At 40.4% G+C, this 21,954-nt stretch overlaps 1 protein-coding gene across 2 annotated transcripts in view; it reads left to right on the top strand.

The window, feature by feature from the left end:
- Window positions 1-21,954, top strand: part of KCNH1 (potassium channel, voltage gated eag related subfamily H, member 1) — a 457,455-nt gene that overhangs the window by 43,579 nt on the left and 391,922 nt on the right. For both annotated transcript variants that reach the window (XM_011938344.1, XM_011938336.1), the window contains exons 4-5: window positions 2,032-2,160; window positions 9,778-9,896. In XM_011938344.1, the coding sequence (XP_011793734.1) occupies window positions 2,032-2,160; window positions 9,778-9,896 (248 nt within the window). The remainder of the gene's footprint in view (window positions 1-2,031; window positions 2,161-9,777; window positions 9,897-21,954) is intronic.

The raw sequence follows: 21,954 nt of genomic DNA, 5'->3' as shown, positions 1-21,954 counted from the left end.
GCTTAATTGAAAATGGTTTTAAATCCTGCAGATTCTGAGAAAAAACTGGGAGGAATAGTAAGACATACTTCCAAAAACAGTGAACAATTCAAAGGTCATATTCTTAATTTGAAATGCTATTTGTGATTTTTATATGGTAGAATTTTCTTTCAAAACACTTCTTAAGGTGATATTATAATCTGTTGGTATTTGCAGAACACCTAGAAACTGGCAGCTGAAAATTACACAAAGAGAATGGAAAGAAGGTTAAAATTAACTATAGAGGAATACATAGATAATCAAGATTTAAGGAGAACACATTTCCATTGGATCTACTTGCTGCCTGTTTGTGCATTTCAGGGTTATTACTACTGACATGTGAATAGGTGGTATAGTTAAATCTCTAAAGCAGTTGTTGTCAAGCTAGATTGGCTAACTAAGCCTAATGTTAATCAGAGATGTCTGTCTGTCCCTGGTGTACACTACAGAGTTTGATGTGATTGTGGACAGAGAAAGCCAGGTGACCTTTTGAGGATCTATTTTCATCTCCAAGATTCAGTGAGTTGTCTGCTCTCGATCTCACAAAATAATGTATGTAAAATACTGAGCACAGTGCTGGCTACATAGGAAACTATTACTTAGCATGGGGAAATAGCTACTTTATTTTGATTTGCAAATGGTTATAAAATAGTGTGCTAAGTATTATGCCAGTAATGCAAAATTCAACAAATAGTTATTCAGTTCTTCTAGATGCTATTGTAGGAACTGGAATATAAGAACTAGGAAGAAAAGAACATAAGATGGCTTTGTGTCTCATTTAATTTTGTATCATAGAATAAATTGGTGCTTCTTGCTGTGATGTCTTCTGTGGCTAGAAAATGTTTATTTATTTTCCTTAATTATTTTTGGGAAGCCAGCAAGTGACTATGCAGATATTTGAGTGTTGATACCTGAGTGGGTACCCTCTCCAAAAAGCCAGTCAGAATAGCCCTGCCTACCTCCTTCTGTGAATGAAGACAGAGCTTAAGAAGAACTCATTTATCCTCCACTGTACCTCAGGAACAAGGATTGATATTGAAACACATTCATTGAGCTTCCTATGGCACTAATGTGATCGAAGCCCAAACCTGCTTGGAATCCTGCTTTTCTGGAGAGCTTTGTATGGGGGAATCATTGTGGTGTTCCTTTCCTTCTTCAATGGCTTGTCATTTACCATTGTATTGGATCTCTTAGATTTTTATTTTAAGGAGAGGGATGTAGAAATATAGTTTCTGGGCTGGACGCAGTGGCTCATGCCTGTAATCCCAGCACTGTGGGAGGCGAAGGTGGGCGGATCATTGGAAGTTGAGAGTTCGAGACCACCCTGGCCGCCTCTACTAAAAATACAAAAATTACCTGAATGTGGTGGTGTGTGCCTGTAATCCCAGCTACCTCGGGAGGCTGAGGCGGGAGAATCACTTGAATCCGGGAGGCAGAGGTTACAGTGAGCCGAAACTGCACCATTGTACTCCAGCCTGGGAGTCTAAAAATAAAAAAAAGAAATACAGTTTCTGGCCCATGTGTGATTGGTCATATGAGTCAAATTGGTGGATTCCTAAACTGGATTTTGACCCTGGGATCCTTTAGCAATGGATGAAGTTTGAAATTTGAGTTGGCATGGTCTGCTGGTTATGGTTGGCAGGGACTGTCTTGGCCCCTATTCTTTACTGTCTACTGTGTGGTCTAAGGTAAGTCTTTACGTCTTTGTACCTAAGTTTCTTCCATAAGATCAGGTGGGGTTTTCAACCTATTTCCTAATTGTTTTACAAGTTAAGAGATCTGCACTTAGAAAATTAGTTGAACAGGAGAAACCCCTTACTGAATAGTCACTGTGAAAGTTTTTATTCTAGCAAGAAAAAAAACTTATGGTGTGATGATAACCCAGGACTTGAAGGAATAAGACCATTTGAAAAATGAATTAATATTTGTACCTATTCATTCCCAAGTCTTTGCTTCCATAGCCCCTCAAATGAGAATGCAAATTACTGACCAACCTTTTGATATTCCTTTCAGGGACACCTGTGTGGTTCTTTGTGAAAATTGCTCCAATTCGAAACGAACAGGATAAAGTGGTTTTATTTCTTTGCACTTTCAGTGACATAACAGCTTTCAAACAGCCAATTGAGGATGATTCATGTAAAGGTTTGTAATTCTCCCTTGTACAGATACATTTATTCCTTGTTTGTCTTTAGTGTGGCTCTCATTACAGAGAATTTGAGGTTGTCAAGGCAATCACTTTACAAACCTCAAGATTCTAACTTTAATTTGTATGGAGCAAAGCACTGTGTCATTCTGGAGTGTATCCAAGGAGGAGAAGGGGAGAAAAAACACTTTGTTTAGGAAAGTATTTCAATCAATTTCATATGTTTAATAATTAACCCTTTCCGACATTAATTAGGCAGAAGAAGATAGTTTGGCAACTCTAGTATTATCAGAATCTTTTTAAGTTTTCACATAACAAATGTCAGTCATACAAATGGGGTGGTCTATGGCTACATTCATCTGCTTTATATATAAACTTTCTTAGATTTGACTGAATTCTAGCACTTCAAGATTGTTAAAGCAGACTTTAGCACATCTTTGCATCTGTGGTTAAGTCTGTGACTGGTTAATTCATTTGGAACATGACATTAATGAAGCCAGGTCCTGAGTAACATTTCTATATGGGTCATTTAATTAGCTGTGTGATCACAGATTTTAGCACTCATCTCAGCCATATCATATGCATGTATTGTTTGCATAACATAGGGGACCCAGGAAAGGAGATGGCTCAGGGTTTCTGCAACAACTGTATCCCTGAAGAGGTTCAGCTCATCAGGACATAAAAAAGATGGCATGTTAGTCCCAGAGGTTTTGGATTAGGGGGTGACATAGAACCTCTTTCACATCCCTCGTTCATAGCTTACACTCAAGATAACCAAAAGGCTAGGAGTTTTTTCATGTTGCAGTGCTACCTGACTCTGTGGTTGATTTTTCAGCTCTGCTGGAGAACTCTGCTCCTTGTGGTTTTCTGAGATGTAGCAAAGAGGTGAGAGTGGAGTCCAGGGGAGAGTTAAACTGAGACATATTATTTTTGATGTGACAAAATTTTTGTTGGTAAATGAGCATTATAGGAGGAAATAAAAAGCATTATGTGGATGCTCTCTCAAGGGCTGTATCCTCTGAGGGTATTTAAAATCCTGGCACATTTAGCCACTCACATTTATGGAGTTCCGAGCACAGTATTGTGAATACCAGTGCATCCTATTTTTTTAAAACTGTCTCATAGCTCACTAAATCAATTTCAGCTTGCCTTTGGTTTTAAGACTGCAGCAGATGCAAAGTCTCTCAGCCAGTGTTTCAGCCACCTGAAGTCTCCCTTTGCTTACAGATACATGATTGCCCGATTTCTAGTTTCTAATTTGAAGATTTCTCAGTGCAGTAGCTATTTCGTGGCAGTGGGTTCACTCATGATTAAGTATCATCTTGTTACCATATAGAAAGGTCAGTTGCTTTTTTAACCTAATAAACTCAAAAGTAGTATTTTGAAGGCAATTGAATATTTTTACATTTATTTTTGCAATTTTTCTCTTAAAAATTTAAGACATGTGATTCGGTTGAATCAAAATGTTTTTTTTTATTACCTCTGGAACATTCGTAGGTGATGTGCTGTTATTATTTAGTAGGAAAAGCATACCTAACAGAATGCTCCGTACCTGGCATGTAGGTGCCTGCATTTGATGCTCATGAAACCTAAAGAGGGATAAATCAGAGTGATGTAGTGAGACTTACTTAGGTTTATTTTCCAGGAATAAAATGCTCCACTTCATTTAACCTGCCTCAATGATGCATTTCTTTGTTGGTAAGAGTTTTGGTATATACGCATACATACTTACAGACACTCATGAGGACATACACACACATTTACTCTGTTTCTTCTTAGCTGAGGGGACCAGATATTAATTGTTTTTGTCAGTGAAATAAATAGGAGTAACTTCTGGCTTGATTCATAAAAATTTGACACACACACACACGTTAGCCCTCGATGTAGGAGTCCTGCTAGTAGACCACGCTAAATGTCTCCTCAAAGACATGGCTTTATAAGCCTGTCAATTTCAAATGCCATGGCAGATATGTTCAGACCTTCCCACTTGCCATGTCATTGTGCCCCTGGCCCACTGTGGTTTGGTGGTCTGCTTAGGACAAGTCAAACTTTGTATTAGTGTGTTTATGATGGAAGCACATGATAATTCTCTAGGCCTTGTTATTTTAAGTCTATAAACTGCAATTTTTGCTACAGGGATCAAGTCTAGATCCTAGAAAATATGCTGCCATGTGGCTGGATTATTCTCCTGGCTTGACATTTCTTCTTGGATGTACTCTCAGCAGCTTCTTTCCGGGAGACCAGCTGGGTTTTCAGTACAGCACCTCAGTCACCATTAAGAGTCTTAAGAGTCTTGCTGACTTAGGCTTGTTTAGAATTCACTTTGGAGATGGAATGGAAATGTGGATAGTCTAAAACCCCAGAAAATTCCCAGATAATTGCTCTTTGGCATAGCCCCATGGGATGTTTTCCTACCACCGTATTAGCCTTTTAAATCAGTTATGTTCAAATTGTCTTTAAAATTACTTTGTTTTCTCAGATCATGTAGTACCTAATTTGGGGACTTGGGGCTGGAGTGGGTACATCCTGATAGTGATACAAGAAGCCAGTTTGTGCCCCCAATTTTCCCACAAGTAACCCTCAAAGGGTCCAACACATGGGATAATTGACAGTAGCCTATTTCAGGATCTGACACAAAGTAACTTTTCTTCTACCCAGAGCCTCAGGCAGAGGGGGTGGGTCCTGGAAATGCTTCCAGAGCCCCCTCTGTCATTTTGTGTACCAGTTCTCACCGTCCTTTTTATGAGCTAGGTAGGCCTCTGACTTCCTCATCTTCACTTTACTCTCTGTCTTTTGACAGTAATTCTCTTACTCTCTGACAAAGAGTGCCCACGGATGGCATGGAGCAGGGAATGAGAGTCAAGTTAGGTTTGCTGTTTGCTAACAGTTCTGGGGTGTGTGTGTGTGTGTGTGTGTGTGTGTGTGTGTGCTTAAAGGCTGAATGAGAGAGTAGGTAGGAATTCCTGCCTAAAATGAGAATCTGTGATGCTCTAGTGATTTCATTTGTTCCTTATCTCTTGCTTTTTCTTTTGTTATAGATAATTGGGAGTAGGCTGTGGGATATGTTTCTGTCACATTCTCTCTTCTGAGTCAGGAGGGTTGGGCAAATGAGTATAGAATTAGAGTGTAAAGCTCAGAATTTTCTCTTTTTACATTGCTCACCAAAGGATGAGTCAGTCCTCTTGTTTTCTCTATTATCCCACCAACTAATCTCATATTAAAGGAGCAAATTCATTTTCAAAGATTCACTTGTTTACTTCTAAATTCAGAGTTAAACTTGAGCCAAATGCAGACAACAAAAGGAATGCAAAACTTTGGAGTACGTTTCTGAGAGCCAGAGATTTAGAATACTGCAGGATGAAGGCTCTGGCAAACTGTTTGTAACTGTTCACCCTTCTCCATGTATCTTCATGCTGGACATGGGATAAATAGTAATAGACACAAGTCGCAGGCCCCACCCCTCTTCAGTGTTAACATTTTATGTCTCTGCTGTTAGGCTGATGGGAAAGTGACGATTTAGTGACTGCTGCTTGAAGAAGCCATTCTAGATTTTTGGTTCTTTGTACATTGGTAAGGAAAAGATTGTGGGAGGAGACTTGAGGACGCTTAGGCAGTGGTCCACACTGACTCTCCATGCTGTACCCTGTATCCACTATTCTCTGCTGGATGTTTGGATTATGCTATCAACTCCTCTGAATTTCTGACCCTGTATCTCAGGACAAGGCTGTCCTCTGTCTTTTTTGGTACCCCTGGACTTACTCTCAGAGGAATTGGAATTCTAACTTATCCCAGCACCATCTCTTCCGGCCTGAAAAAGAAAGATTCAGGTTTACTGGTGGCTCAGCTAACTTGACACCCACCAGCCATTGTTGGGTCAAGACAGGGTAAAAGCCATTTCTCCATTCCTGAGAATGGAGAAAAGACCCAGTAAATACCTTTTAGCTGATTGCTAGATTGTGTACTGTGTTCCTTTCCTTTTGTCTTTTTTCTCTCTATACTCTTCCTCTTCTGCTCCTGCCCACTTCCGCACTCATTTTCCTGATTATGTATGGTTTCAATTTTCTCATGGCATCCACAGCTCTGCTATGCCTAACTTGCTGGTGACATTTGTGATGGAACTGGAAGAATCCTGGGCCAGGGGTTTCTTCATTTGAGCTCTATTCAGTGTTGAACTTACAAGTGGGATATAATTGGAGGAGTGGGTGCAGAAATGCCTGGCAAAAGAGAGGCACAGAAATACCCCCTAAAACTGAAGAGAGTTTGTGAAATGTGCTGCCTATCCTTTGGGACCTTATATCTATTGCAAACCCAGACAGAAGTAGGGTGATGAGAGAAAAAAAATTTGTTCTTTATTTGTCCAGTACACCTATTGTATTCACCTATTGGGTGCCTGGCCTCATGCTAGGTGCTGGACACAAGGAAATGCCTGAGATAGAGCCTCTGAGTCTATTTGGGAGAAGGCATAGGCAGGTAAGCAAATAAAACAGTAAAGCACAGTCAATGATCTAATATATGCCTGCCTAAAGCAAGTTGGGGTTCAATACAGGGAGCAAGTAAGCCTGCTAGGGGTAGGCCAGTATCCTTCCTTGAAGGACGACAATGAATCACGTGGAAAGTGACTGTCTGACTTGCCCTGAGCAAGACCATTTTGAGCTAAGTTCGATTTGGGTTGTTCCCTCCCATTTGGCCTTTTGGACAGTAGGAGTTTCACTTTCTCCAGAAATGATTCTCCTGATGGGTCTGCTGTAAGGGACATTGTTGGTCCAAATTGTATGTATTATCTTCCACCAAATTGGTTTGCTCTTCATATGTTTTTAATCTCATTGAATAGCTGTCACCCCAGTTGTCACCCAAACCAGAAACTCAGGAGCCACCTAGGTTGCTTTTTCTTTTCCTCTATAGCTATTTTTTTCAGAGTCCTGACTCTGTAGCTGCCCTCAAGTCTTCCCTTGACCCTTGGCCCAGGCCGCAGCATTGGTCCAGGCCCACATGGTCTCTTGCCTGTTGTCCTGACATACCTTCTGTCTGTCTTTTTGTTTTTCCAGCCCACTATCCACTTTGTTGTTCTGTTCATTTAAAATGCAAATTGGCATGTGTATCTCCCTCCTCACCACATTTAAAGTCCTTCAGTGGCTCTCGGTGGGTTTCAGGATGAAGTTCAAGGTTCTTAACTTACCTTGTAGGTTTTTACTGTCCAGGTTCTTCTTGGTTTGGCCCCTACCAACCTCTTTAGCATCATCTCAGGACATGCCTGGCATCCCCCTCCCACTTATAAGCCATGGCCCTTCATCCAACCATTCAGAATGTCTTGTTCATCACTGACATATTACCCTGTTTTATAATTTTCTGCCTTTGTAGGTGCTGTTCCTTCTGTGTGGGATGTCTTTCTTTCCTTAAGTCTACCTAATTCCTACTCATTGTTTAAAACTTTTCTCTAGTGCCATATCCTTCAGGAAACCTGCTTTGTCTCCCCAGCCTGGATTAGGTATATGCCTTCTTTTGACAGTCTTGGCCATAGCGTTCTGTACTCATCTGTGTCATAGAACTTAGTTCACTATGTCATGATTTCTTAATTGTCAGTCTTTCCTGCTAGAGTGTGTGCTCTCTGAGGCCAAAATCTGTGTCTTATTCATGTTAGTATCTCTAGTATCTAGTACCATGCCTGGTACCTAGTAATTATGTTTATAGAATTCACACATGAGTGAATGAATCTATTTTTTCATCTGGCAAGGCATGATTGCCATTATAAAGTATCTATAGCGCAGGAAAGAAAATATGCGTTTGGGAACTTGGGAGAAAATTTATTTCCTTCCTTCCTGCCCATCCTGGGTAGAAGTGTGATGCAAATTTCACACTGTTCATCTATTTCCTTTTCAACACCCACTCACCTTCCCATGCCCTTGCTCAGCCAGCCGAGAGCCCACTCTTTTAAGAACCCACTCTTGCAAAGAGAATCAGGGCTAGGCCAGAGAGTGAGGGGCTATCCTGAGTCTAGGGAAATGCCCAGAGGTCCAGGGATATTCCCTTTTATTCTTTTATGTTATATCAGGTGATGAACCAAGGGATTTGGGGCACCTGCTCTGCCAGCTCCCTCTCATCAGTGTTCCTCACAGTATATAGATCACGCTGGTGGTGGTGGTAGGGTGGGTGCAGAGCCCTTGCTGATGTTTACATACACAACTGACTGAAAAATAAACTCTGCTCTTCTTGAAAAGCTTTTTGGAATCCAGTTTCAGCTTTATTTTAAGCTAAATTAGAGCCTTCCTCTGAAAGTGACTTTTAAAAAAATCTTAGTTCATAGTTCCCATAGCACATTCATTGACATTGGGGGAGATGTCAAAGACCCCTACAGAGTCCATGCTGTCCCCTCCTGTTAACATTAGTGGGATACCCCGCACACCCACAGTCAAACCACTATGCGTATCTTTTCAAGCCAATCCCAGCAGTTCCACATTTCTGCTTCATGGCATCGGGGTGGATGAAAGCACTACTGGCTTTTTATTGAAGCCTGGCACTTCTGGAATGAGATAAAAAAGAGCTGATTTGCTCTTCTTACTATATTGACAAAAATTTATCCAGTTTATGATTCTCAAAGGTTGTATAGAAAAATAAAATATGGACATTCTTCTGCTTAACTCCATTGTCCTCTGGATTCTGTCTTGGAAAGTTGCTCCAGGGTAAAATTTGGCAGATGAGATTTCTACTGGAAGGTGCTGAATGCTTCTAAACTCTAAAGGATATAAAAAAATAAAATCACCTAGTCCTGCTTTTAGCTGTAATGTAAAAATAGTTGCATGCTCTGTTTATTTGCTATACACCCCACGTCTGGGTTTTTGGAGCTCCTAAAACCCAAGCCTGGTCTTGAGAATCCTGACAGGACTTCAAGGGTCTCATGGGGCAACTGCATGGTCATAACCTTGATACCGATGGGTTGTTGAGTGTTGAAATGGACAATTGTCTTTGGGGGCCTTTAAAAGGTGTCAAGATCACTCAGACATCTTCGATTCTCAGTAAAGACCTGTCACCAACCATCTTTCTCCCATCCTAAAGCAGACTAAAATCTGCCACTGCTTTTCCCCCACCTCCCCAGGGGTTGAAATCATTTCTTACTCCTCTGGCCTTGGAGAAGGTAATGCATGGAATGGCCATTGAACTACCTTGTCCGTTTAAAACCCAGAACCAGCTGTTTCTGCAAGATCAGATAGCCTGGGGATTGGGAACAGCCTGAGCCAAGTTACAAAATCAGAGAACCATCTCAATTACCTGGTATTATCTGGTGAAGAAGGCTTGGGCCAGAGTGGAGAGATGTTCTAGACTCTCATTGTCCAGGCACTCTGTGTCTTAGTCTCCCTATTTGTAAAATGGTACTAAAACCTGCTCTACCAGCTTCACAAACTATGATTAGGATGAAGTGAAAGTGCAGGGGAAAAGCAAATTGCGACACACAAGGTGCTTTTCTGAGCAGTGGGTCTTGCTTGCAGGGATGCAGAGTGACTGTTGGGAGCTTAGGAGGGCATTGGGGGTGTCTGTTTCCGACAGTATAACTTCTAATGTGAATGTCTGTGCACCTTTGGGATGTGGTTGACCCTGTCTTTTCACTCTTCCACTTGCTTCAGGCTGGGGGAAGTTTGCTCGGCTGACAAGAGCACTGACAAGCAGCAGGGGTGTCCTGCAGCAGCTGGCTCCAAGCGTGCAAAAAGGCGAGAATGTCCACAAGCACTCCCGCCTGGCAGAGGTAAGAGCAAGGGATTAGCTCATCTTGAGCCTTACTTTTAGGGGGTGCATGGGCTGAGGCAATGGCACAAAACTAGGTGCTATCATGGAGAGGACCTTCAGGACCCCCAGACGCCTGTCTTGGCTGGGCTTACACACCACAATGTGTGACACTGGGTAAGTGACCTAACTCCTTTGAGCTTTATACTTTCCCATGTGCAAAAGCAGGCTGGAAAAGCTCTGTTTCAGCTTACTTGAGATTAAAAGTGTCAGATCAATTTTTTGAGGAGCTAGAAGTGCTTCGTGTACAGGAAGGAGTTTTTAAACAATTTTGTTATTAGAGCAATACATACCATTATAGGCAAAGAAGATACAGGAAGTGAAAAGAAGAAAATAAAAATTACCTGCAATCTCAACAACCACATGGCATTTTACATTTTTTTGGTGTGTGCATTTAACTTGTTTCTTCGTAGATATCCTATTTCCTAAACGCTAAGAAATTCATTTTTTCACGTTAATGTTTATGAAGTTGAGACACATCTAGCAATAGTGTGTACATTAAATGTGATTGTGTTGCCTTTTCTTCACTTTATATAATCATGAGCATTTTTACATGTTAATAAATATACTTAAAATTATTATTATTTTGGTAATCTTTGTAGTAAGGAAAATTTGGTATTCTTCTTTTTGCTGGGGCAAGAGGCTAGGAAGCCTTGACAAGGTATCTTACTAGGTTTCATGCACCCAACTTATCATTATCTGCCTTTGATGGTGCCTGGTCTTTATTTTTATTTTATTTCATTAAAAAAAAAATTTTAACTTCTTTTTATTATACTTTAAGTTCTAGAGTACATGTGCACAACGTGCAGGTGTATTACATAGGTATACATGTGCCATGTTGGTTTGCTGCACCCATTAACTCATCATTTACATTAGGTATATCTCCTAATGCTATCTCTCCCCCTGTCCCCCATCCCACGACAGGCCCCAGGGTGTGATGTTCCCTGCCCTGTGTCCAATTGTTCTCATTGTTCAATTCCCACCTATGAGTGAGAACATGTGGTGTTTGGTTTTCTCAGTAAAGACCTGTCACCAACCATCTTCCTCCCATCCTAAAGCAGACATTGTGATAGTTTGCTCAGAATGATGGTTTCCAGCTGCATCCATGTCCCTGCAAAGGACATGAACTCATCCTTTCTATGGCTGCATAGTAATCCACGGTGTATATGTGCCACATTTTCTTAATCCAGTCTATCATTGGTGAACATTTGTTCCTAGTCTCTGCTATTGTGAATAGTGCTGTAATAAACATACATGTGCATGTGTCTTTATAGCAGAATGATTTATAATCCTTTGGGTATATACCCAGTAATGGGATTGCTGGGTCAAATGGTATTTCTAGTTCTAGATCCTTGAGGAATTGCCACACTGTCTTCCACAATGGTTGAACTAGTTTACACTCCACCAACAGTGTAGAAGCTTTCCTATTTCTCCACATCCTCTCCAGCATCTGTTGTTTCCTTACTTTTTAATGATTGCCATTCTAACTGGTGTGAGATGGTATCTCATTGTGATTTTGATTTGCATTTCTCTGATGACCAGTGATGGTGAGCATTTTTTTTCATGTATATGTTGGCTGCATAAATATCTTCATTTGAGAAGTGTCTGTTCATATCCTTCATCCACTTTTTGATGGGGTTTTTGTTTTTTTCTTGTAAATTTGTGTAAGTGCTTTGTAGATTCTGGATATTAGTCCTTTGTCAGATGGGTAGATTGCAAAAATTTTCTCCCATTCTGTAGGTTGCTTGTTCACTCTGATGGTAGTTTCTTTTGCTGTGCAGAAGCTCTTTAGTTTAATTAGATCCCATTTGTCTATTTTGTTGCCATTGTTTGTGGTGTTTTAGTCATGAAGTCCTTGCCCATGCCTATGTCCTGAATGGGATTACCTAGGTTTTTTTCTAGGGTTTTTATGGTTTTGGGTCTCACATTTAAGTCCTTAATTCATCTGGAATTAATTTTTATATAAGGTTAAGGAAGGGGTTCAGTTTCAGCTTTCTACATACAGCTAGCCAGTTTCCCCAGCACCATTTATTAAATAGGGAATCCTTTCCCCATTTCTTGTTTCTGTAGGTTTGTCAAAGATCAGATGGTTGTAGATGTGTGGTATTATTTCTGAGGGCTCTGTTCTGTTCCATTGGTCTATATATCTGTTTTGGTACCAGTACCATGCTGTTTTGGTTACTGTAGCCTTGTAGTATAGTTTGAAGTCAGGTAGCGTGATGCCTCCAGCTTTGTTCTTTTTGCTTAGGATTGTCTTGGCAATATGGGCTCTTTTTGGTTCCATATGAACTTTGAAGTAGTTTTTTCCAGTTTTGTGAAGAAAGTCATTGGTAGCTTGATGGGGATGACACTGAATCTATAAATTACTTTGGGCACTATGGCCATTTTCACAATATTGAGTCTTCCTATCCATGAGGATGGAATGTTCTTCCATTTGTTTCTGTCCTCTTTTATTTTGCTGAGCAGTGGTTTGTAGTTCTCCTTGAAGGGGTTCTTCACATCCCTTGTAAATTGTATTGCTAGGTATTTTATTCTCTTTGTAGCAATTGTGAATGGGAGTTCACTCATGATTTGGTTCTCTCTTTGTCTGTTATTGGTATATAGGAATGCTTGTGATTTTTGCACATTGATTTTGTATCCTGAGTCTTTGCTGAAGTTGCTTATCAGCTTAAGGATATTTTGGGCTGAGACGATGGGGTTTTCTAAATATACAATCATGTCATCTGCAAACAGGGCCAATTTGATTTTCTTTTTTCCTGATTAAATACCTTTTATTTGTTTCTCTTGCCTGATTGCCCTGGCCAGAACTTCCAACACGATGTTGAATAGGAGTGGTAAGAGAGGGCATTCCTGTCTTATGCCAGTTTTCAAAGGGAATTTTTCCAGTTTTTGCCCATTCAGTATGATATTGGCTGTGGGTTTGTCATAAATAGCTCTTATTATTTTGAGATACATTCCATCATTACCTAGTTTATTGAGAGTTTTTAGCATGAAGGGCTGTTGAATTCCGTTGAAGGCTTTTCTGCATCTATTGAGATAATCATGTGGTTTTTGTCATTGGTTCTGTTTATATGATGGACTATATTTATTGATTTGCATATGTTGAACCAGCCTTGCATCTCAGGGATGAAGCCAACTTGATTGTGTTGGATAAACTTTTTGATGTGCTGCTGGAGTCGGTTTGCCAATATTTTATTGAGGATTTTTGCATCGATGTTCATCAGGGATATTGGTCTAAAATTCTCTTTTTTTGTTGTGTCTCTGCCAGGCTCTGGTATCAGGATGATGCTGGCCTCATAACATGAGTTAGGGAGGACTCCCTCTTTTTCTATTGATTGGAATAGTTTCAGAAGGAAGGGTACCAGCTCCTCCTTGTACCTCTGGTAGAATTTGGCTGTGAATCCCTCTGGTCCTGGACTCTTTTTTTGGTTGGGAGGCTATTAATTATTGCCTCAATTTTAGAGCCTGTTATTGGTGTATTCAGAGATTCCACTTCTTCCTGGTTTAGTCTTGGGAGTGTGTATGTGTCCAGGAATTTATCCATTTCTTCTAGAATTTCTAGTTTATTTGCATAGAGGTGTTTATAGTATTCTCTGATGGTAGTTTGTATTTCTGTGGGATCAGTGGTGATATCTTCTTTATCATTTTTTATTGTGTCTGTTTGATTCTTCTCTTTTTTCTTCTTTATTAGTCTTGCTAGCAGCCTATCAATTTTGTTGACCTTTTCAAAAAATCAGCTCCTGGATTCACTGATTTTTTGAAGGGTTTTTGGTATCTCTATCTCCTTCAGTTCGAGCTTCCCTGGCTGCTTTGTTTACCTACTCAAGCCTCAGTAATGGCAGATGCCCCTCCCCCTGCCAGGCTGCTGCCTCACAGGTGGAGCTCAGACTGCTGTGCTAGCAGTAAGCAAGGCTCCGTGGGCTTGGGATTGGTGGAGCCAGGCATGGGATATAATCTCCTGGTGTGCCATTTTCTAAGACCATTGGAAAAGCACAGTATTTGTCTGGGAGTGTCCCGTTTTTCCAGGTGCTGTCTGTCATGGCTTCCCTTGGCTAGGAAAGGGAAATCCCCTGACCCCTTGTGCTTTCCGGGTGAGGTGATGCCCCTCCCTGCTTTGGCTTGCCCTCTGTGGGCTGCACCCACTGTCCAACTAGTTCCAGTGAGATGAACCAGGTACCTCAGTTGGAAATGCAGAAAACACCCGTCTTCTGTGTTGATCACCCTGGGAGCTGCAGACGGGAGCTGTTCCTATTCGGCCATCTTGGATCTGGAATCCTGGTCTTTATTTTTTCAACTACATCTGGGCGGGAGCAGTTAGAAGCATTAAACCTTCTTGACTCCAAACCACCGTCTTACCCAAGGAAAACAGGTAAACTGTCCCATTGACTGTAGATGGCTCGTCAGTCCTTGATCCACGTTTGGATGATATGATTTTGGATCCACGTTCTAGCCTGGCTCCAGAGTTCCATACCCCCTAGTGGAGACACTACCAACATGATTCAGCTCACAAATAATATTCTGAATATATGCAGTAATGTCCAATGAGTTAGCTACAAAAGATCTCCTTGTAGTAACCAGAAGCTTTTGTCAACAGTGGAGATGGGGAACATTCATTTGTACCATTTTAGAGAAGGAGACATATTTGGATGATGGTAGCATCATTTTTTGTCATGATATGGGCTTGGCTTATGATAGAAAGGATGCTAAAGGAGACCTTTCAACTCACAGCCTGTACTTTCTCTGCTGCTTCTTATGGTTAATAGAATAACCTCCTCTCCTACGTCTCTCCCCTTGCTCACTCTTATTCAGCCACACTGGCCTTTTTGCTGTTCCTTGTACACACCATGCTTAACTGCAAGTCTTTGCCCAAATGTTATTTTGTCTATGTAGCTGACTGTATCAGTCAGAGTTCTACCAGAGAAACAGAGCCAGTAGGATACTTAATATGAAGAGATTTACTGCAAGGAATTGACTTATGTGATTGTGGTGATTGGCTACTTGTGTCCAAAATTCAGGGCAAATTGACAGACTGGAAACCCTTGGGAAGAGCTGGTGCTGAAGTTCACAAGCAAATTCCTTCTTCCTTAGGAAAACTCAGTTCTGCTTTTAATGCCTTTTGACTGACTGGATGAGGCCCACTCAGATTACAGAGGATTATATCTTTTCCTGAAAGTCGACTGATTGTAGATGTTAATCACATCTACATAATACTTTTACAGCAACACTTAGTTTAGTGTTGGCTTAAATACCTGAGTGCCACGTCCTAGCCAAGTTGATACATAGAACTATTACCTCTTCACCTCTTGTCAACTTGATACCCATACACATTTTTAGAATCTATATTTAATCTCCAAATAAGTCAATAAGAAAATCATGCTTCCATCTAACATGGTACAATTACTCTATGTACAATGGAAAATATGCCAGCCTTTTCCCCAAAAGAGGCTGCAAAGTCGTTGGTGATGTTCATTTTTGTTCTCCCTATCCTGTAATTCAAATACTGTGATATAAAATTAACTATTATTAATATATTTATGTTATATAAGAGGATAAGAAAGGGATGAGAGTAATAGTATTATATATATATAAATTTATACCGAATTAAGGAAAAATTACAACTCCTAGTCCTCTATGTTTTCTTCCACTTGATACCTTCTAATGTAATATACAGTTTACTTACTTATTGTGTTTATTCAGTGATAAATCTCAAGCACTTAGAATGGTGTTTGGCACATAGCAGGTATTCAGTATTAATGTTTTTTTTTTTTTTTTTTTGAATTGGTGGAATGAATGAAAGGAAACAATGTTAATGAGTTTTAGTCTACCAGTCTGGCATAAGTGGTTGCTCATTGATTGCCAATATAAGGCAAACATCTGGGTCTCATCTCAGGGGCTAGTATGTTTTAGTTAACCTGGCTAGAGGCTTATTGATTTTTTTTGATCTTTTCAAAGAATGAGCTTTTGGTTTTGTTGATTTTTCTATTGATTTTTTGCTTTCAATTTCATTGCTTTCTGCTCCAATTTTTGTTCTTTTCTTCTGCTTACTTTGGATTTAATTTGCTTTAATTTTTTAGTTTCCTAAAGCAGAAATTTTTGGAGTCAAAAGTTATTGTAGATTTGACTGTGTGGGGTCATCGGTGTCTCTAACTCCTGCATTGTTCAAGGGTCACCTGTAATTCTTATCTTTACTTCTTTTTAGGCTAGGTGATTTTTTTTACCGACTTTTTTTTTTTTTTTTTCTTTTTGAGATGGAGTCTCGCTCTGTCCCCCAGGCTGGAGTACAATTGCGTGATCTTGGCTCACTGCAACCTCCACCTCCTGGGTTCAAGCAATTCTCCTGCCTCAGCCTCCTGTAGCTGGGATTACAGGCACCTGTCACCACGCCTGGCTAATTTTTGTATTTTTAGTAGAGACAGGGTTTTACCGTGTTAGCCAGGATGGTCTTCATCTCCTGACCTCGTGATCCTCTGGCCTTGGCCTCCCAAAGTGCTGGGATTACAGGCATGAGCCACTGCGCCTGGCTGTTTTTGTGGTATTTGTCTGAGTTGGTGTTCTTTGTACTTCTGTGATCTGAGGTTTGGTGGGTGACATTAATTTGGGAAAATTCTTAGTTATTATTGCTTTGAATGTTTCTTCTGTTCCTGTCTTTTCCTTCTGGTATTCTCATTATGTGTATGTTATACCTTTTGTAGTTGTCCCACAATTCTTGAATATTCTGTTTTCTAAAATGTTTTAGTTTTGGAAGTCTCAATTGGCATGTCCTCAAGCACAGCGATTCTTTCCTCAGCTGTCTTTTAGTTTACTAATGAATCCATCAAAGACATTCTTTGTTTCAATTACAGTGTTTCTTATCTCCAGCATTTTGTTTTGGCTCTGTCTTAGAGTTCTCATCTCTCTGCTTACATTGCCTATCTCTTCTTGCGTATTGTCCACTTTTATCTATTAGAGCCCTTAAAAAATTAATGCTAGCTGTTTTAAATTCCCAGTCTGATAATTCCAACATCCCTGCCATACCTGGGTCTGGTTCTGATGCTTACTCTGTCTCTTCAAATTGTGTTTTTGCCTTTCAAATGCCTTGTGACTTTTTGCTGAAAGTCAGCTGTCATGTGCTAGGTAAATAGGCCATTTACTAATGTGATGGTAAGGTGTGGGGTGGGGGAGGAATGTTCTATAGTACTGTGATTAGGTCTCAGTTTTTAGTGAGTCTGTGCCCCTGGGCTATGAATTTTGTAAGTTCTTTTCATTCCTCCCCTCACCCCATGGCAGGGACAGGGTGCCTGGAGCTGGCTGGAGATGCGTATTTCCTTTCCTCCAATCAGTTAATTAGACGCTGGTTAAATAGTTTCTCCTGAGGTCAGGCCTTGTTAAGAAGATCAGAATGCTCTGGTGTATTTAAAAATGGTTCCCTTTCTCCTCCTGCTGCCAGAAGCACAAGGGGATTTTTCTTCCGTCTTCACTGTGAGGACCTGGATAGTTCCTGGAGGTACAATTCACAAAGTGTAAGGGACTTCCTACAAATGGGTCCTCCCTGGAATTTTTAATGCTCAGACTTGTCCACATAGCCTACAGCAATTTTTCAGTTACAGTTTAGATTTTCCTACCCAGCACTGGTTCCTGTGGAGGTTTCTGTTTGTGCCTGTCTGCTCTGGCCAGTTGTGATTCTCTGTCTTTCTGGAAAGACTAGTCTGTCTTTCCAGCTTTGGAGGTATCATTTTGCCCTGTGTACTCACTTCTCTGATGGATCTAAGAAGAGTTGTGCAAAGGCGCCGTGGCTCACACCTGTAATCCCAGCACTTTGGGATGCCGAGGTGGGTGGATTACAAGGTCAGGGGTTCAAGACCAGCCTGGCCAATATGGTGAAACCCCTTCTCTACTAAAAATACAAAAATTAGCCGGGCATGGTGGTGCGTGCCTATAGTCCTAGCTGCTCAGGAGGCTGAGGCAGAAGAATCACTTGAACCAGGGAGGCAGAGGTTGCAGTGAGCCAAGATTGTGCCACTGCACTCCAGCCTGGGCGACAGAGCGAGATTCCGTCTCAAAAAAAAAAAAAAAAGTTGATTTTTCAGATTGTTCAGCTTTTTACTTTGTTATTAGGATAGAGTGATGGCTTCTAAGGTATTTACATGATGTATTGGAAATTGGAAGTTGGTAGGAAGTTCTAAACAGAAAAATGTGTTCTCTATCCATTGCTCATAGCTGATGTTTTGTCCTGTTTTCTCATTGATCAAATGGAGACTGAATAAGAGTCTGGAGACCTCCGTGAAACCTCTCCCACTGCTAAGAAAAAATTGACACAAAGAACAGGTGGACTGAGAATAGCAATTTTTCATTTGAATAGATTGCACATGTTGTTTTCAAAGCCAGTTTAATCTCCCTGTTAGTCTGATCCTCTCTCCTGAGCTCAGGCAGTCTGGCCTTAGTTCTTACTGTAGAACTCGTATCTCCTTTATGGACTGATTCAAGAAAAGAAGGAAGGAAGTACTGTGTACCACATTCTGTGCTCGTTGTCTCCTTCTATAATCCTCTAAACCTGGAGCAGTTTTACAGCGGAGGAAACAGGCATAGGGAAGTTCACTCACTTGTTCGAGGTCACCTGGTGGTAAGTAGGGGACTCTGGAATGAAAACCAGGTTTGCCTGACTCTGAACCCAGCCTGTTTCTCATTCGGGGCAATTCCTTCTGGGCATTGTTTCTTCTTCCTAGCCCTCTGCTACTGCTTATATGAAGGCGACCAGGCTTTCTGGCTTTAGACCGGGTAGGGGATGCTGAAATCTCCCCCTTCTCAGCAAAGGAAACCCAGTTAATCTCTGATCTTAAAAATACCTTATGTCATTGCATAAGGTGGGCTGGAGGACCTTTGTCACAGGTTGGATGCTCCGAGATGCAGACACGGAGCTAACACCTGTGAAAACAGGGAGGAAACAGCACTAGGCAGGGGTAGTATCAGGCCACAGTGCAGATCCACAGAGGCTCTACCAGCCTGACAGTAAGGCCATCAGCAAAGATTGCCAGCAAGAGAAGTCCCATATAGGGCAAAAATGACCAGGCCCTTAGCCACCTTCTTGCCTTGTCATGGGTGGGTGCTCGCTGGAAGCTCAGCTTTCTGTCGCTTAGGAACCGGCAGCTGGAGGCTGTCAGCTAACTGCAGTTCCTGAAGCTGGGCAGAGAATCCTTTTTAAAAGGGGATCTGAGGGACACACTTCCGAGATTTTTGTTGCTGTAACTCCTGGTGCCCTTATAAGGAGGAAAATCTCAGTCTGTAGGCAAGAGCAGCAGTCCTGCTCATCAGGATTTGCTGTGTGGCTTCCATGCAGGAGTGACTCTACTGGGTTTGGTCTGCCTGGGATCACTCCATGCTGCCAGCCTGGCCTCTTTCTTCATGGGATTACTGCGGGGAAGATGTGGAAAGGACACCATCTTTCCCCATCACATCATCTCTGGAACCTTCCCCATGAGGAAGCCAGGTCAAGATGTAATCTGAGATTTGCAATTATGATAGCTGGAGCGTAGGCACGAGCATATAGGCATGTCCTGGGGAGTGGGTATTCCAGCTCAAAGCTCATGATACCATCTCATTATAAGTAGAATTAGATGGTACATCTGGTAAATACCATATGTGTATTCTGCAGTTTTCCCCTCAGTTATAGGAATAGTGTGCTGAAACAGCATTAAAGGTTATAGCCTATTTGGCAACTTATTTTACCTGTGTGATGTCAGGCAAGTCATTTCCTAAAAGCTTCTGTTTCCTCCTCTTCTCTTGAAATAGCGATAGTAATTTGAAATGAGAATAATATGTACTCATAGATTTGTGAAGAGTGAGAGCGATTCTTAATATGAACCCTATGGCATATACAGGTTGAACATCTCTAATGTGAAAATCCAAAACTTTTTGAACACTGGAATGAGGTAGTGACACTTTTGCTTTCTGATGGTTCAGTGTACACAAGCTCTGTTTCATGCACAAAATTATTAAAAATATTGTATGATATTACCTTTAGGCTATGTATATAAAGTATACATGAAACAAAAATAAATTTTGTGTTTAGACTTGGGTTCCATTCCCAAGATATTACATGCAAATATTCCAAAATCCAAAAACATTCAGAATTTTTGGTCCCAAGCATTTTGGATAAATGATAATCAATTTGCGATAAATCTTCAACAAATATTAGTTTAATACTAGATTTTGACGTTTGGCTCTTTGTATCACTTTCTAGAAGCTTTCTCCGTTTTCAGAAATCAGGTTTTAAAAATCAGATTTTAAAACTAAAGACTTATCTAAAGTAAAACATGAAATACCAGTTGTTTCTTGGAAGTAACCGGGTTTTAAAGTTTATGTGTTTTATTATAAGCATTTGTATACTTTTTCCGCATTAAATTTTTTTTTTTTTTTTTTTAAGAAAAGATCTCACTCTGCTGCCCAGGCTAGAGCTCAGTGGTGTGGGAGGTCTAGAGCCTGGGAGGTCAAGGCTCAAGAGATCCTCTCAGCTCAGCCTCCCAAGTAGGTGAGGACTACAGGTGCAAATATTGGAGTATTTGCAAATATAGGCCACCATGCCTAATTTTTTCATTTTTTTGTAGAGATGGGGGTCTCACTCTGTTGTCCAGTCTGGTCTCACAGTCCTGGGCTCAAGCAGTCTTCCCACCTCAGCCTTCTAAAGTTCTGGGAATACGGGTGTGAGCCACTGTATCTGGCTTTAAAAACTTTTTTAATTGAAAAAAATTGTACGTATTTATTATGTATAACATGTTGTCTTGAAATATATATGCATTGTAGAATGGCTAAATCAAACAAACATGTATCACCTCAGGTACTCATATTTTTGTGTGTGGTGAGAACACTTAAAATCTACTCTCAGCAATTTTTAAGGATACAATACTTTGTTATTAACTATAGTCATCATGTTATACAATAGATCTCTTGCACTTATTCTTCCTATCTAAATGAAATTTTGTATCCTTTGACCAACATCTTACCCAACCTTCCCTCTTTCTCCCAGGCCCTGGTAACCACCATTCTACTCTCTACTTCTATTCAGCTTTTTTAGGTTCCACATACAGGTGAGATCACGCAGTATTTGTCTTTCTGGGCTTGACTTATTTCACTTAACACAATGTCCTCCAGTTCCATTTATGTTGTTACAAATGACAGGATTTCATTCTTTTTTATGGCTGAATATTCCATTGTAGTATATGTGCCACATTTTGTTTATCTGTTCTTCTGTTGTTGGACGCTTAGGTTGATTCCATATCTTGGTTATTGTGAATAATGTTGCAATAGACATAGAAGTGCCAGTATTTCTTTGACATATTGATTTCATTTCCTTTGACGATATACCCTGTAGTGAGATTGGTGAATCATATGGTCATTCTATTTTAAATATTTTGAGGAACCTCTGTACTGTTTTTTCATAACAGCTCTACTAATTTACACTCCCACCAATAGTGTGCAAGGGTTTCATTTTCTCCACATTTTCTCCAATGCTTATCTTTAATCTTTTTGATAATAGTCATTTTAACAGATGTGAAGTGGTATCTCATCATGATTTAAATTTGCATTTCTCTGATGATTGGTGATTTTGAGCATTTTTTTCATATACCTGTTGTCCATTTGTATATCTCCTTGTGAGAAATATTTATTCACATCCTTTGCCTTTTTAAAAATTAGGTTATTAGGTAAATTATGTCTTACTATTCAGTTTTTTGAGTGCCTTATTTATTTTGGATATTAACTCATTATCAGATTTATGATTTGCAAATATGTTCTTCCATTCTGCAGGTTGTTGCTTCACTTTGCTGATTGTTTCCTTGGCTATGCAGAAGGTTTTTAGCTTGATATAATTTATATATACTTACACATTTTTAAAATGAAAACGTGGTCCTACTATATTATTTTAAAATTCCCCTTTTTTTTATTTTTTGAGAGAGAGTCTCACTTTGCTGCCCAGGCTAGAGTGCAGTGGCACGATCTTGGCTCACTGCAAGCCCTGCCTCCTGGGTTCACACCATTCTCCTGCCTCA

Source organism: Colobus angolensis, unplaced genomic scaffold (genome assembly GCF_000951035.1).
Source record: "Colobus angolensis palliatus isolate OR3802 unplaced genomic scaffold, Cang.pa_1.0 Scaffold100, whole genome shotgun sequence".
Lineage (NCBI taxonomy): Eukaryota > Metazoa > Chordata > Mammalia > Primates > Cercopithecidae > Colobus > Colobus angolensis.
The sequence above is the reverse complement of the archived record's forward strand: the minus strand, read 5'-3'. Positions and strand labels throughout refer to the sequence as shown.